General features: G+C 46.9%; 1 protein-coding gene across 2 annotated transcripts in view; it reads right to left on the bottom strand.

Annotated features, from left to right (window-relative positions):
* The window catches only part of LOC128686661 (GATA-binding factor C), a 206,230-nt gene that overhangs the window by 26,293 nt on the left and 164,822 nt on the right, over positions 1-15,115 (bottom strand). For both annotated transcript variants that reach the window (XM_053773671.2, XM_053773672.2), the window contains exons 3-4: positions 5,270-5,415; positions 4,539-4,664 (exon numbers count right to left, since the gene is read on the bottom strand). In XM_053773671.2, coding sequence (XP_053629646.1) covers positions 4,539-4,664; positions 5,270-5,415 — 272 coding nt within the window. The remainder of the gene's footprint in view (positions 1-4,538; positions 4,665-5,269; positions 5,416-15,115) is intronic.

The following is a 15,115-nucleotide window of genomic DNA, read 5'->3' as shown; positions in this document are numbered from 1 at the left end:
AATCAATCCTGAGTTTTATTGATAAAAATACTCATATTACCTGTAAATTCTTTAATGTAGGAGTGGGAAATTATCTTTTTGACAAAGTATTTTTTGTGGTGTGTGAGGCAGCGGCGGCGGCGGTGGTGGTGGTGGGTGGTGGTGGTGGTGGCGGTGGGAGCGGCGGCGGCGTGGCGGTGGTGGTGGTAGAGTGGTGGTGGTGGTGGCGGTGGTGGTGGTGGCGGTGGTGGAGAGCGGCAGCGGCGGCGGTGGTGGTGGTGGTGGGAGTGGTGGTGGTGGTGTGGTGGTGGTGGTGGAGCGCGGCGGCGGTGGTGGTGGTGGTGGTGGTGGTGGTGGTGGTGGTGGTGGTGGTGGTGGTGGTGGTGGGCAGCGGCAGCGCAGTGGTGGTGGTGGAGGGGTGGAGTGGTGGTGGTGGTAAGGTGGTGGTGGTGGAGTAGTGGTGGTGATGACAGTGGGAGCAGCGCGGCGGTGGTAGGTGAGTAAAGTGGCAGTGGTAGTGGTGGTGTAGTAGAGTGGGAGCAGCGGCGGCGGTAGTGGAGTGGTGGTGGTGGTGGGTGGGGTGGTGGTGGTGGTGGTGGTGGTGGTGGTGGCAGTGGGGAGCAGCTGGCGGCGGCGGTGGTGGTGGTGGTGGTGGTGGTGGTGACAGGTGGGCAGCGGCCGGCGGTGGTGGTGGTGGTGGTGGTGGTGAGTGGTGGTGGTGGTGGTGGTGACAGTGGAGCGGCAGCGGCGGCGGTGGTGGTGGTGGGGAGTGGGAGGCGGCGGCGGTGGTGGTGGTGGTGGTGGTGGTGGTGGTGGTGGTGGGGCGAGCGGCGGCGGCGGTGGTGGTGGTGAGTGGTGGTGGTGGTGGTGGTGGTGGTGGTGGTGGTGGTGGTGTGAGTGGTAGTGGTGGTACAGTGGGGAGCGGCGGCCAGGCGTGGTGGTGGATAGGAAGTGGTAGTGGTGGTGGTGGTGGTGGAGTGGTACGGTGGAGCAGCGGCGGCGGTGTAGTAGTGGTGGTGGTGTGGAGTGAGGCAGTGTGTGTGGTGGTGGTGGTGAGTGGGGAGCAGCCCAGCGGCGGTGGTGGTGGAGTGGTGGTGGTGGTGGTGGTGGTGGTGGTGGTGGTGGTGGTGGTGGGTGGTGGTGACGTGGGGAGCCGCGCAGCGGTGGTGGTGGTAGAGTGGTGGTGGTGGTGGTGGTGGTGGTGGTGGTGGTGGTGGTGGTGGTGGTGGTGTGGTGACAGTGGGGAGGCAGCAGCGGCGGTGGTGTAGTGGTGGTAGAGTGGTGGTGGTAGTGGTGGTGTGAACAGTGGGGAAGCAGCAGCGGCGGCAGTGAGTGGTAGTGGTGGTGTACGGTGAGCGGCAGCGCGGCGGTGGTGTGTGGTGGGGAGTGGTGGTGGTAGGTGGTGGTAGTGGTGTAGTGGAACGGTGGGAGCAGCGGCCAGCGGCGGCGGTGGTGGTGGTGGTGGTAGAGTGGTGGTGGTGGTGGTGGTGGTGGTGGTGGTAGTGACAGTGGGGAGCGGCCCAGCGGCGGCCGGTGGTGGTGGTGGTGGTGGTGAGTGGAGCGGCGGCGGTGGTGGTGGTGGTGGTGGTGGTGGTGGTGGTAGAGCGGCAGGCGGCGGCGGTGGTGGATGTGGTAGTGGTATGTAGTGAGTAGAGTGGGGAAAAGCAGGCGGCGGCGGTGGTGGTGGTGGTGGTGGTGGTGGCGGTGGGGAGCGGCGGCGCGGTGGTGGTGGTGAGTGGTGGTGGTGGTGGTGGCGGTGGGCGGCGGCGGCGGTGTGGTGGTGGTGTGGTGGTGGTGGTGGAAGCGCGGCGGCGGCGGTGGTGGTGGTGTGGCAGTGGAAGCGGCGGCAGCGCGGCGTGGTGGTGGTAGTAGGTGAGTGGGAGGCGGCGGTGGTGGTGGTGGTGGTGGTGGGTGGGGAAGGCGGCAGGCGGCGGCGGCAGCGGCGGCAGTGGTAGTAGTGGTGGTGGTGGTGGTGACGGCAGTAGTAATGGTAGTAGTAGTAGAGCAGCGGCGGCGGCGTAGCAGCGGCGGCGGAGCAGTAGGTGGTGGTGGAGTGGTGGTGGTGTGGTGAGCAAGGCGGCGGTGGTGGTGGGGGCGGCGGCGCGGCGGTGGTGGTGGTGGTGGTGGTGGTGGTGGTGGTGGTGGTGGTGTGGTGGTGGTGGTAGTGGTGGTGGTGGTGGTGGTGGGTGGAGTGGTGGTGAGTGGTAGAGCGGCGGCGGGTGGCAGTGGTAACAGTGGTGAGTGGTGGAGTGGTGGTAGTGATCGTGGTGGTGGTGGTGGGAGTGGTGGTGGTGGTAGTGGAAGCAGCCAGAGCGTGGTAGGGAGTGGTAGGTGGTGGTGGTGGTGGTAGTGGTAATGGTGGTAGTGTAGACAGCGGTGCAGTGGCAGCGGGACAACAGCGGCAACAGTGGTGAGTGGTGGTAGTGATGGTGGTGGGAGCAAGGCCAGCAGAGCAGTGGTGGAGTGGTGTGGTGGTGGTGGGAGCGTGCGGCAGTGGTGGTGTGGTGGTGTAGTGGAGTGGGAGCGGCGCGGCGGCAGCGGTGGTGGTAGTGGTGGTGGTGGTGGGAGCAGCGCGGTGGTGTGGTGATGGAAGAGCAGCGGCAGGTGGTGGTGGTGGTAGTGGTAGTGGTAGTGGTGGTAATGGTAGTGGTAGTGGTGGTAGAGTGGTAGTAGTGGTAACAGTGGGAAGCAGCAGCAGTGGTGTGTAAAGTGTAAAGTAGTAGTAGACAGTGAGCAGCAGCGGCAGTGGTAGTAGTGGTAGTGGGAGTGGTGGTGGTGGTGGTGGTGGTGGTGGTGGTGACAGTGAGCAGCAGCGGCGGCGGTGGTGGTGGTGGTGGTGGTGGTGGTGGAACAGTGGGAGCGCGGCGGCGGCGGTGGTGGTGGTGGTGGTGAGTGGTGGTGGTGGTGGTGGTGACAGTGGGAGCAGCTTGGCGGCGGCGGTGGTGGTGGTGGTGGTGGAGTGAAGCGGCGGTGGTGGTGGTGGTGGTGGTGTGGTGGTGGTGGTGGGAGCAGCAGCCAGCAGCGGTAGTGGTGGTAGAGTGGTGGTGGTGGAGTGTGGTGGTAGTGGTGGTGGATGGTGGTAGTGGTGGGTAGTGAGGTGGTGTGGTAACAGTGGGAGGCAGCAGCAGCGGTGGTGTAGTGAGTGGTGGTAGTGGAGTGGTGGTAGTGGTGGTGGTGTGGTGGTGACAGTGGGAGCGGCGGCGGCAGCGGTGGTGGTGGTGGTGGGTGAGTGCGGCGGCGGTGGTGGTGGTGGTGGTGGTGGTGGTGGAGAGCGGAGCGGTCAGGTGGTGGATGGGAGTGGAGTGGTGGTGGAGTGTGGTGGTGGTGGTGGTGGTCGTGGTGGAGTGGTGGTGGTGTGGTAACAGTGGAGCGGCGGCGGCGGTGGTAGGTGGTCAAAGTGTGGTGAGTGGTGGTGGTGGTAGTGGTGAGTGGTAACAGTGGGGAGGCAGGCGGCAGGCGGTGGTGGTAGTGGTGGTGGGAGTGGTGGTGGTGGTGGTGGTGGTGGTGGTAACGTGGGAAGCAGCGGCAGCGGCAGTGGTGGTGGTGGTGGTGGTGGTAGTGACAGGTGGGAGGCAGCGGCAGGACAGCGGTGGTGGTGGTGGTGGGAGTGGTGGTGGTGGTGGTAGTGGTGGTAAGCGGTGGAGCAGGCAGCGGCGGCGGTGGTGGTTGTGGTGGTGGTGGAGTGGGAAGCCGAGCGGTGGTGGTGGTGGTGGTGGTGGTGGAGCGAGCGGCGGCAGCTTGGCGTGGTAGTGGTGGTGGTGAGTGAGTGGGAGAGCAGCAGCAGCGGCAGCGGTGGTAGTGGTGTGAGTGGTGGTAGCCGGTGGGGAGCGGCGGCGGTGGTGGTGGTGAGTGGTGGTGGTGGTGGTGGCAGTGGGAGCGGCGGCGGCAAGGTGATGGTGGTGGTGGTGGTAGGAGGCGGCGGCGGTGGTGGTGGTGGTGGTGGTGGTGGCGGTGGGGAGCGGCGGCGGCGGCGGCGGTGGTGGTGGTGGTGGTGAAGTGAAGCGGCGGCGGCGGCGGCGGTGGTGGTGGTGGTGGTGGTGGGAGCAGCGGCGGCGGCGGCGGCGGCAGGCGGTGGTGTGGTGGTGGTGGTGGTGAGGCAGCGGTGTTGGTGGTGGTAGCAGCAGTAGTGGTAGTAGTAGTAGTAGTATAGCAGAAGTAGTAGCATTGTAGTAGTGGTAGTATAGTAATAACATAGTAGTAGTAGCAGCATAGTAGTAGTAGTAGTAGCATAGTAGTAGTAGTAGTAATAGCACAGTAGTAGTAGTAGCATCAGTATTAGATGTAAGTACATATAAAGAAGGAGAACAACAATAAGCCAACTGCCCTTATTAGGCAGGTTCAACTCACAATCAGTCATTCCCGCTCATAAGCCTGTCCAAGCCCCCAGTTCAGTCTCCCGATAATGTTTCAATAATTCTGCTACAGCAGTGACAGTGTAGCAGAAGAAGCAGCAACATTAGGACAAGTTCTCTTAGGAGTATTACCATACTCAGGGAAGAGTCGTCATAAAGTACGGAACACGTCAAGTGTGGGAGATGGGTAGTGGCGCGTGTACTCACGTTGTGAAGTTTGTAGTAGAGGCCGCAGGCGTTGCAGACGGGTTCGCCGTTCTGGTTGCGTCTCCAGAGCGTGGTGGTGGTGGTCTTGCAGTTGGCGCAGCTGGTCCCTGCTCTCCGCTGGGCAGACTGTGGACAACATCACAATTTAGCTTTCAGTCAGACAGCTGACTTTACTCACTCTCTCTCTCTCTCTCTCTCTCTCTCTCTCTCTCTCTCTCTCTCTCTCTCTCTCTCTCTCTCGCTCTCCCTCTCTCTCTCTCTCTCTCTCTCTCAGTTTCTCTCCTACTTCGCACAAGAATGACAATGAGTTTCAAAGAATAATATAGATGGATGAGTTGACCTAAAATGAACGTTAAAAACGCTAGTGCGATTAGTTAGACATAATGCACCATGGTGTTTCAGTAGTCTGTTATGTAGCACTTACTGTATTAAAAAGCACATTGAATATAATCAAATTTAAGAACTGTGTAGGGTAGAATAGGATGTGAGAGGTGGGTTATATTAGGTGCTCTAACATTATACAAAGTATAATGATTAAATTCAAGAATTGTTTATGTTAGAATTAGAACTGGAGTTAAGAAATTTGTTATATTAAGTGTTGTAGAAGCATCACAAAGAGTATGATGATTAAATTGAAGAGTTGTATGAGTTAGAATAAGAGGTGGAGATAAGAGGTGGAAAATATTAAGTGTTGCAGCACTGCCACACAGTGTTCTATAGAGTGTACTTACCATGCGTTGCTTGGGCTTGATGAGTGGTCGGTTCTGGCCGTTCATCTTGTAGTAAAGGCCGCAGGCGTTGCACAAGTAGTGACCATTACCGTCGCGTCGCCACAGCGGCGTCGACGTAGCACCGCAGTTGACGCACTCGCGGCCCTCTGCCGGAATACCGCTTGCTGTCAGTGACACATAAATTACGTGGGAAATGAACAATTAGTTTCGTCAGGGTGGAAAAATAAGGCTTTAAAGAATGCTGTGGGAAAGGCCATATCAAATAATATAATATTAGTTGAGGGAATACTCTAACGGCCTCGAGGAGAAATCCAAATATTTTATCCTCCGAGGCTATGGGTCCCCACACTTTGCACTGGAGGTAGACTCCATCTGTCTTATATATTGTTCCTCTCGTGAATTATTCGAACACATTTTTTATAGCAAACTTTTAAGCCTTTTAAATATGTATTTATATTGAAATGAATCACCATGCTAAAATGTTGAAAATAATAAACTAATAAGGAACTTATATTTGCGAAACAAAAAAAAAAAAAACTTGTTTGAAATTTAACGCCAACAATTAACATCCAAATGGTAATTTACCAACTAAAAGTTTTTTACTTACAAATTTTCAGAAGCTGAATTGGTATTTATGTATATAAAAATAATTGCTACGAATTCTAATATACATAACAAAGTAAATGTCTGTCGAACTAATACTAAAAAGCCGTTAATAACTAAAGCAGGGATAAGAAGCAGGAATAATTAAAAAAAAAAAAAAAAGGAAAAAGCACAAGCGACAGAAGACTTTGACTTAGTAGACTAACATGCAGCAAGTTTACTGTGGATGTTCTGTGACCGATATTCTAGACTTGACAGTCTACAGATAACACTCATACTCAGATTTCCTTCTCACTCTGATCACACTGGCATTCAGATCACACTCAAAAACACATTTCACTCTTGGGTCTGATTCCCACTCGTTTGCCTCCGAGACCCGGTCTTCAGCATTCGCCTTGGCATCAGTCTGCCCCTTGTGGTGGCAATCAGATCTGTTCTCGGATCGAGTTCTCACTAAGATTGCTTTCGCACTTGAACTAGATTTGTATTCAGATGAGAGACTCAGACGAGACTTCTGCCACTTAATACTAACAACACGGTGACGCGTTTATATGTTTACACTCTGAGCAGCATGAATGAATCTCTGTCAGCGGCGAGTGTCGCCAGTATCTCCTTCCTAAAATATATCGAAGACGTCTTCTGTAGTGTTTTAATTTTTTTTTCTGTCGAGTTATCATAATCATTAGCTCTATTATCACCTTCATGCACACTATCATCACCATTGTTATCAACAACGTCAAAATCATTATCATCACCCCTCATACACTAGTAACCATCATTCATCAACACCCATCATCAACAGTTATCATCCATACCATCATTAATAACGTGGAGAGCGCCGCCAGCTGGTGGACCTGAAAATTCATGAAAGTTAAAATTCATGAAGTTACCATCAACTCCAGGAAGAATACGAGACTTACACCGACTGTTTGGTACTCTACGCATACTAGATGTACAACAATTCAGGAGGAAGTACAGGGAAAAACAACTTCACGGATTCCAAAGAACTTGTAACGAGCCATTAATTCCTAATGGCTATAATTACAACTGAAATTTTTAGAGGGGTGGACCGATAAGCCAACCGAAGGCCTCGGTCAGATGATCCAAAACTTCAGGAAATACTTGTCCTGTTTCCTCACAAACCTTACCTATCCTAGCCTAGTAACGAGGATCAAGAGGACCTGAAGTAGTCCCACTAGATCGATCAACTTAAGGAGACACTTATGCTTTTTAACAGTCAGACACATAGGCTCACATCTTCCCTACTCTTTCCTACATTCCTAGCTACCAGGTGACCTTGGGCCAGGATAAGAATAAGGGCGCTTCTGGAATAATGACCTCTTTAAAGATCGATGGCCATTAAGCACAAGAAAGCAAGAAAGTGTCTGGGAAAGATCGACGAGCTGGAACTTAACCCACACAATTAGGTAAATAAAACTTGAATTATGCACATACACAAGCACACACTAAACACGTACACATACTTATTAAACACACACACACACGCACACGCACACCCACCCACACACACACACACACACACACACACACACACACACACACACACACGCACACATACATCAACAGTGTATATCTGAGTTAATTCTGCGTCCAGAATATGAGTCATCACCATAAACATCTCACTAAGTAGTTACTAACTTCATATCATGAGAAGTATTCTACTTGTTAAAATTTTGAGCAATGTCTTTGATAAATACTTTGTATTCTAGTTGCAAGCACTTTAGATATTATGAGGTGTTAAAAACAAAATATCTCTCAATTAAGTTACCAAGCATCCTAGTTGTTGCTGGGATAACATCCCTGACGGAAGCCAATAGAAATACTAGGATGTGTTTTTCCCCAAACAGTACTGAAAGGAGTATCAGAGGCACTTCTTCATGTTAAGTGATGTTTAGAGGCAAAGAGAAGGAACTCCTTATTGTTGCTGAGTCAAAGAAAACTCTTGCCCAGACATAATAAGTGAACGGTCAAGCTTCTCGTCTAAGTAGTTGTCAGCCTCATAAATAATGGTGTTCTAACCTAAATATAGATTAGATTTTTTTTTGGGGGGGTTTCTATTTTTTAAACTTATTAAACGATTCAGCGGAAATATATGCAAGGTAATCTTAAATATTAATAACACAATTTGCTCAACCTCTTTCAGTACTAAAAGGAAAAACATCTGTCCTATTCGTCTTAGTGTTAGTAGGAGTTGCCGAGGATGGGAGGATATATAGAGGACCAGGAGTTTAGGAAAAAGGTGCCGTGAATGAGACGGAAGGACACAGGGATGTTGTGGAAAAGGTCATGACTTTATGAGCCAGAGGAAACAGTCGATACCACTAGGTGGGAGGGCAGGAAAAGGTCATAATGATTTTTTTTGGAAACGACTGGTTCATGACCTCGAGGTGATATATGAGCGATTAGTAATACCTAATATTTTATTTTTTGCCTTATCTGTTTCGTCAAAAAAAAAATTTGTCTGTGTGGCAATGATTATGCAGATATTTTTCTCGGCATAGTACTTTAACTTCTTACGTGGTTCACGAATTCGTAATGACACAATTGCAAACAAACCATACCACGGCCGGGAATAGAACCCGCGATCAGAGAGTCATAAAACTCCAGACCGACGCGTTAGCCACTGGGTCAGCTAGCTACGATAAGATTCGTCCAACTAGGTATATTTATACATCGTAGGAAGGTTAGCACAGGCACCACTGTGACCACAAATTCAAGTTTTTACAGACGAATCTCCCGCCAGCGTAGCCATGACGAACTCTAGCTCAAGTACCGAGTCATTTCGATTTCGTGAGTCATGTTGACTGCTTTGAGGGGACTTGAGCTAGAGCTAGTCACGGCCACGCTGGGGGGAGAATCGTCAGTAAAAACTTGCATTTATGGTCACAGTGGTGCCTATGCTATCCTTCCTACAATGTATAAATATACTTAGTTGAATGAATCTTACTGTAGCCAGCTGTCCCAGTGGCTAGCGCGTCGGTCTGGAGTTTTATGACTCTCTGATCGCGGGTTCTATCCCCACCCGTGGTATGCTTTCTTACGTGGTGTTTCTTATATAAAAAAAAACTTCAACACTTTTTAGAAATAGACATCCGATCCGAAAAAAATAAAATTTTTCATTTTCCCTAAAGTGTCCATTGATGTGTTCATCAACTTGCCCAAAATTAAGTCTTAAAATAGCCCTTACCACTTTTATATAGATTAAATAATTCTTCTTGGATTAACTTAAAATCAGAAATGACCTCAATTTACAAGTAGATTATTTTTAATTGTGTCGTAATAACAGCCTACGTATGTTACTCATATATACCGTAATAAACCGAATGTTAATGATCATGTAAAATACGGAATTCCTTTTGATCTGTACGGGGAGACAGTTTCTCATCATAATTGCACGTAAACTCTACATTATTGTAAAGCAGACGTGGCACACAGTTCTGCAGTACTGATATTTGCTCACCAAAATATTTTTCGATGACTTCGTCAAAGTTGCCAAGAAATGTATCCAAGAATGTATCCAAGAATGCATCCAAGAATGCATCCAAGAATGTATCCAAGAATGGCTCACAGCAGTATCCCTCACTACTAAAAGCCCAGTCTAACGTTAGCCTCTTTACTAATATGTATTAATGTAACTACACCTTACAGGCCGAATAGTCTGGGTAGACCGTTTATGTATTCATATGCTCTGTTGCTACGTCCATCTAATGGACATAGTGTGCACAATAAATTAACCGCTACTAAGAGCACTTACGAGGAACACCTCAGTTTATTTACATTCACTGTAGCAGATCTGGTTCCTTATAAACTTTTCCAATTTGTTCATCAGTTCATTTTATAGGTCCCATTCCTTTCCCAGCTGTGACAAAACTGTGCATCTTTGTAATGAAGTTCAAGAATTTAAGGGCGTTTGCTTTTCCTTGGTCTCCTTTCGGAGTGACTTTATCTTCTTTTCTATGTGTGCACGACTGTGAGGTCGTAAACAAAGATTTTTGCTAATAGCAGCTACTATTTTCGCAATTTAATGCACTCTCAAGAGTACTCTTGTGCCAAAATTCTGTAACAATGGGAAGCCGATGTAGTCCTGGAATGCGAAGAATGCGATGAGCAATCTAGTGTTCTAAAGTTTATCTTAACTGCTTAGTAGTATTCAGTAGCAGCGTGTGTTTAATGAGGTAACCAATGAGCATCCGTTTTTTCCTGTGGATACTGGACGTCAGACACCTCCTGGTTAACTTCAGATGTGATTTCATAGCATTTATATTCACAGGATAATGGAAATTTTGTCCTAAAGTTTTTCACTGTGGTCTACTGCTTGTTTCCCAATAAACTGAGAAGTATTGCCTTTTTTACGACTAGACTCAGAACTTTTCTCAGTTGCTTTACCGGGTTTGAGGCTATGAGATTCTTTAGTTAGAGTTGAGATTCTTCTTCAATATTTGTTATATCACCGGATATAAAGACATTCTGCTAACAGTAATGAAGGGAAGATACTGGGACAACACAAGCTTTAACTGTCACAACGTTTCGCTCCATGTAGAGCTTCATCATTGATCTGATAAAGCTCTACGTAGATCGAAACATTATCACAATAACAAATACACTGAACTTGTTTCTTGTATTCACTTTATTTCACTGTTCTTTTTTAATGTCTTTTCCATATATTGCCATGTATCGATGTCTCCTAGTTTGTGTTAAGCACCACTTTGGGTTTCTGACTTCTAAAACTGCCGTATTACCTCTCACCTCTCACCCATCAGACGCAGAAACCACACTTATCTGTCATTTTATCAACTAACGATACATTTTTCTGCATGCATGTAATTCGGCGGTATTTTTGGCTTTTCGAAGGAACTTTTCTGGGGTTGTAAATTATCCTGAGGACAGAAGAGTGCAGTTGCTACATAAACATTCTTGTACTCTGCTTTCGGAATGAATGTTTAAACAATGCTTTGAACTCTGTCTTGCTAATATTTATGAATATTTTCAGTATGTTAATATTTCTGGTGTCATAAAATCTCTTCGTCTGTGTGTTTCTTTCCCTTCATGCTTTTCAGTTTTGAAATTAGAATACTTTGCTTTCTTAATTCAGATACTTTCGTCAGGTTAGAGACTATTTCAATGACCTACATTTCCTGTGAAGATAATGAGATTCTGTGTCACAACAAATTGGTTAATTCAGCTGGAGATAGAGTCATAACTACTGTCATTGCTTTTCCCTTATTTTTCAGTCTTGTAAGCTCAGCATAGTAAATAACTGGCATGTTACTGAGTACTGTTATCTTATCTGACTCAGGAAGGCACTCCTGTGTGAGGCTGTGATGCTTTATCTCTTGACAGCACCTAATTTCCGACTGTTCCTTGCTGCAACACCTAAAGCTTGTGTCGTTGCTTATTGTAACTTCAGTGGTCTGCTTCCACATCATTTTCAGACAAAAAAGCGAACAGAAAAGAAACCATGCACGAAGTATTGGTGTGCTTCAAGGTGTTCCTCGATAAACATTATCTTCTGGGCATTACTAACAGACATGCATCTAGCAGCAAAACACAACAATCAAGCATGTTGCAGCAGTTATTACGTCGATCCTCTTGTCTCTTCTTCACTGAGTGGATAAATAGATTCAAGTGCTAGCCACTTTTTTTTCATTCCCATGTTTGTTTTCCTGCCCTAAGCCACGAGAACATCCCTTAGTGCTTACTTGTCACTGTTACTATACATCAAAGAGAAATATCGAGCAACGAACGAGGGGTATTTAATCAATAACAACACTGAGACTAGCCGGGGGATCGAACCCGTGTTGTTTTAGCCCGCGAAAATTTACGACGCTCTAACCCACTGGACCATACAATCCTACAAATAACTTGAGCCTAGCGTACTAGGCTTGCTTCCATTTGCAATGACATACGATGGTGTTGGTGCCTCAGAGCTAATTTCATTCTACTACCCGTTTGGTGTACTAGCCTTCACAAGCAGTATATATAGTACTGTAACAACGAACGAGTGGTATTTAATCAATAACAACAATGCGACTAACCGGGGGATCGAACCCGTGGTTTTTAGCCCGCCTCATGATGAGCGAAAATTTACGACGCTCTAACTCACTGGACCATGCAATCCTACAAATAACTTGAGCCTAGTGTACTAGGCTTGCTTCCAGTTGCAATGACATACGATGGTGTGGGTGCCTCAGAGCTAATTTCAGTAAGTCGGAGAGTAGGATAGCAGATGAACAAGGAGGCTTTAGGAAGGGTAGGAAGTGTGTAGACCAAATGTTTATAGTGAAATATATAGGTGAACAGTATTTACATAAGGGTAAAGAAGTTTTTGTGGCATTTATGAGTTTGGAAAAGGTGTAGGACAGGGTGGATAGGGGTGCTATGTGGAAGATGTTGTAAATGTATGGAATAGGAGGTAGGTTACTGAAAGCAGTGAAAAGTTTTTACTAGGATAGTGAGTCTCAGGTTAGAGTATGTAGGAGAGAGGGAGATTTTTTTCCCCAGTAAAAGTAGGCCTTAGACAGGGATGTGTGATGTCACCAAGGTTGTTCAATATATTTATAGATGGGGTTGTAAGAGAAGTGAATGCAAGAGGTGTAGAGTTAAAAGATAAAGAATCTAACACAAAGTGGGAGTTACCACAGTTGCTCTGTGCTTTTGGGAGATTCTGAAGAGAAGTTGCAGAGGTTGGTGGATGAGTTTGGTAGAGAATGTAAAAGAAGATAATTAAAAGTGAATATAAGAAAGAGTAAGGTGATGAGGATAACAAAAAATAAAATAGGTAACGAAAGATTGGATATCAGATTGAAGGGAGAGAGCGTTATCCATGGAAGCAAAGAGGGAAATGTATAGTTATACCAACACTCTTATATGGGTGTGAAGCATGGGTGGTGAATGTTGAAACAAGGAGAAGGCTGGAGGCAGTGGAAATATCGTGTCTGAAGGCAATGTATGGTGTGAATTTGATGCAGAGAATTCGTAGTTTGGAAATTAGAAGGGGTGCAGGATTACCAAAACGATTGTTCAGAGGCCTGAGGAGGGGTTGTTGAGGTGATTCGGACATGTAGAGAGGATGAAACAAAATAGAATGACTTCGAGAGTGTATAAATCCGTAGTGGAGGGAAGGCGGGGTAGATGTCGGCCTAGGAGAGGTTGGAGGGAGGGGGTAAAGGGGGTTTTGTGTGAGAGGGGCTTGAACTTCCAGCAAACATGCGTGAGCGTGTTAAATAGGAGCGAATGGAGACAAATTGTTTTAAGGACTTGATGTGCTGTTGGAGTGTGAGCAGGGTAATATTTGTGAAAGGATTCTTGGAAACTGGCAGGCCGGAATTGAGTCCTGGAGATGGGAAGTACAGTGCCAGTAATCTGAAGGAGGGGTGTTAATGTTGCAGTTTTATAACTGTAGTGCAAGCGCACCTCTGGCAAGACAGTGCTGGAGTAAATGATGGTGAATTTATTTCTTTTTCGGGCCACCCTGCCTTTGTGGGAAACGGCCGATGTGTTAATAAAAGAATAATATATATATATATATATATATATATATATATATATATATATATATATATATATATATATATATATATATATATATATAATATATATATAAGAGGGAGGTGAAAGTGTATAAACTAAGGGAGGAGGAAGTTCGGGCGAGATATAAGCGACTATTGGCAGAAAGGTGGGCTAGTGCAAAGATGAGTAGTGGGGGGGTTGAAGAGGGTTGGAATAGTTTTAAAAATGCAGTATTAGAATGTGGGGCAGAAGTTTGTGGTTATAGGAGGGTGGGTGCAGGAGGAAAGAGGAGTGATTGGTGGAATGATGAAGTAAAGGGTGTGATAAAAGAGAAAAAGGTAGCTTACGAGAGGTTTTTACAAAGCAGAAGTGTTATAAGAAGAACAGAGTATATGGAGAGTAAAAGAAAGGTGAAGAGAGTGGTGAGAGAGTGCAAAAGGAGAGCAGATGAAAGAGTGGGAGAGGCACTGTCAAGAAATTTTAATGAAAATAAGAAAAAAATTTGGAGTGAGTTAAACAAGTTAAGAAAGCCTAGGGAAAGTATGAATTTGTCAGTTAAAAACAGAGTAGGGGAGTTAGTAGATGGGGAGAGGGAGGTATTAGGTAGATGGCGAGAATATTTTGAGGAACTTTTAAATGTTGAGGAAGAAAGGGAGGAGGTAATTTCATGCACTGGCCAGGGAGGTATACCATCTTTTAGGAGTGAAGAAGAGCAGAATGTAAGTGTGGTGGAGGTACGTGAGGCATTACGTAGAATGAAAGGGGGTAAAGCAGCTGGAACTGATGGGATCATGACAGAAATGTTAAAAGCAGGGGGGGATATAGTGTTGGAGTGGTTGGTACTTTTGTTTAATAAATGTATGAAAGAGGGGAAGGTACCTAGGGATTGGCGGAGAGCATGCATAGTCCCTTTATATAAAGGGAAAGGGGACAAAAGAGATTGTAAAAATTATAGAGGAATAAGTTTACTGAGTATACCAGGAAAAGTATACGGTAGGGTTATAATTGAAAGAATTAGAGGTAAGACAGAATGTAGGATTGCGGATGAGCAGGGAGGCTTCAGAGTGGGTAGGGGATGTGTAGATCAAGTGTTTACATTGAAGCATATATGTGAACAGTATTTAGATAAAGGTAGGGAAGTTTTTATTGCATTTATGGATTTAGAAAAGGCATATGATAGAGTGGATAGAGGAGCAATGTGGCAGATGTTGCAAGTATATGGAATAGGTGGTAAGTTACTAAATGCTGTAAAGAGTTTTTATGAGGATAGTGAGGCTCAGGTTAGGGTGTGTAGAAGAGAGGGAGAATACTTCCCGGTAAAAGTAGGTCTTAGACAGGGATGTGTAATGTCACCATGGTTGTTTAATATATTAACAGATGGGGTTGTAAAAGAAGTAAATGCTAGGGTGTTCGGGAGAGGGGTGGGATTAAATTATGGGGAATCAAATTCAAAATGGGAATTGACACAGTTACTTTTTGCTGATGATACTGTGCTTATGGGAGATTCTAAAGAAAAATTGCAAAGGTTAGTGGATGAGTTTGAGAATGTGTGTAAAGGTAGAAAGTTGAAAGTGAACATAGAAAAGAGTAAGGTGATGAGGGTATCAAATTATTTAGATAAAGAAAAATTGGATATCAAATTGGGGAGGAAGAGTATGGAAGAAGTGAATGTTTTCAGATACTTGGGAGTCGACGTGTCGGCGGATGGATTTA

This window comes from Cherax quadricarinatus, chromosome 12 (genome assembly GCF_038502225.1).
Source record: "Cherax quadricarinatus isolate ZL_2023a chromosome 12, ASM3850222v1, whole genome shotgun sequence".
NCBI classification, from domain to species: Eukaryota; Metazoa; Arthropoda; class Malacostraca; order Decapoda; family Parastacidae; genus Cherax; species Cherax quadricarinatus.
The sequence above is the reverse complement of the archived record's forward strand: the minus strand, read 5'-3'. Positions and strand labels throughout refer to the sequence as shown.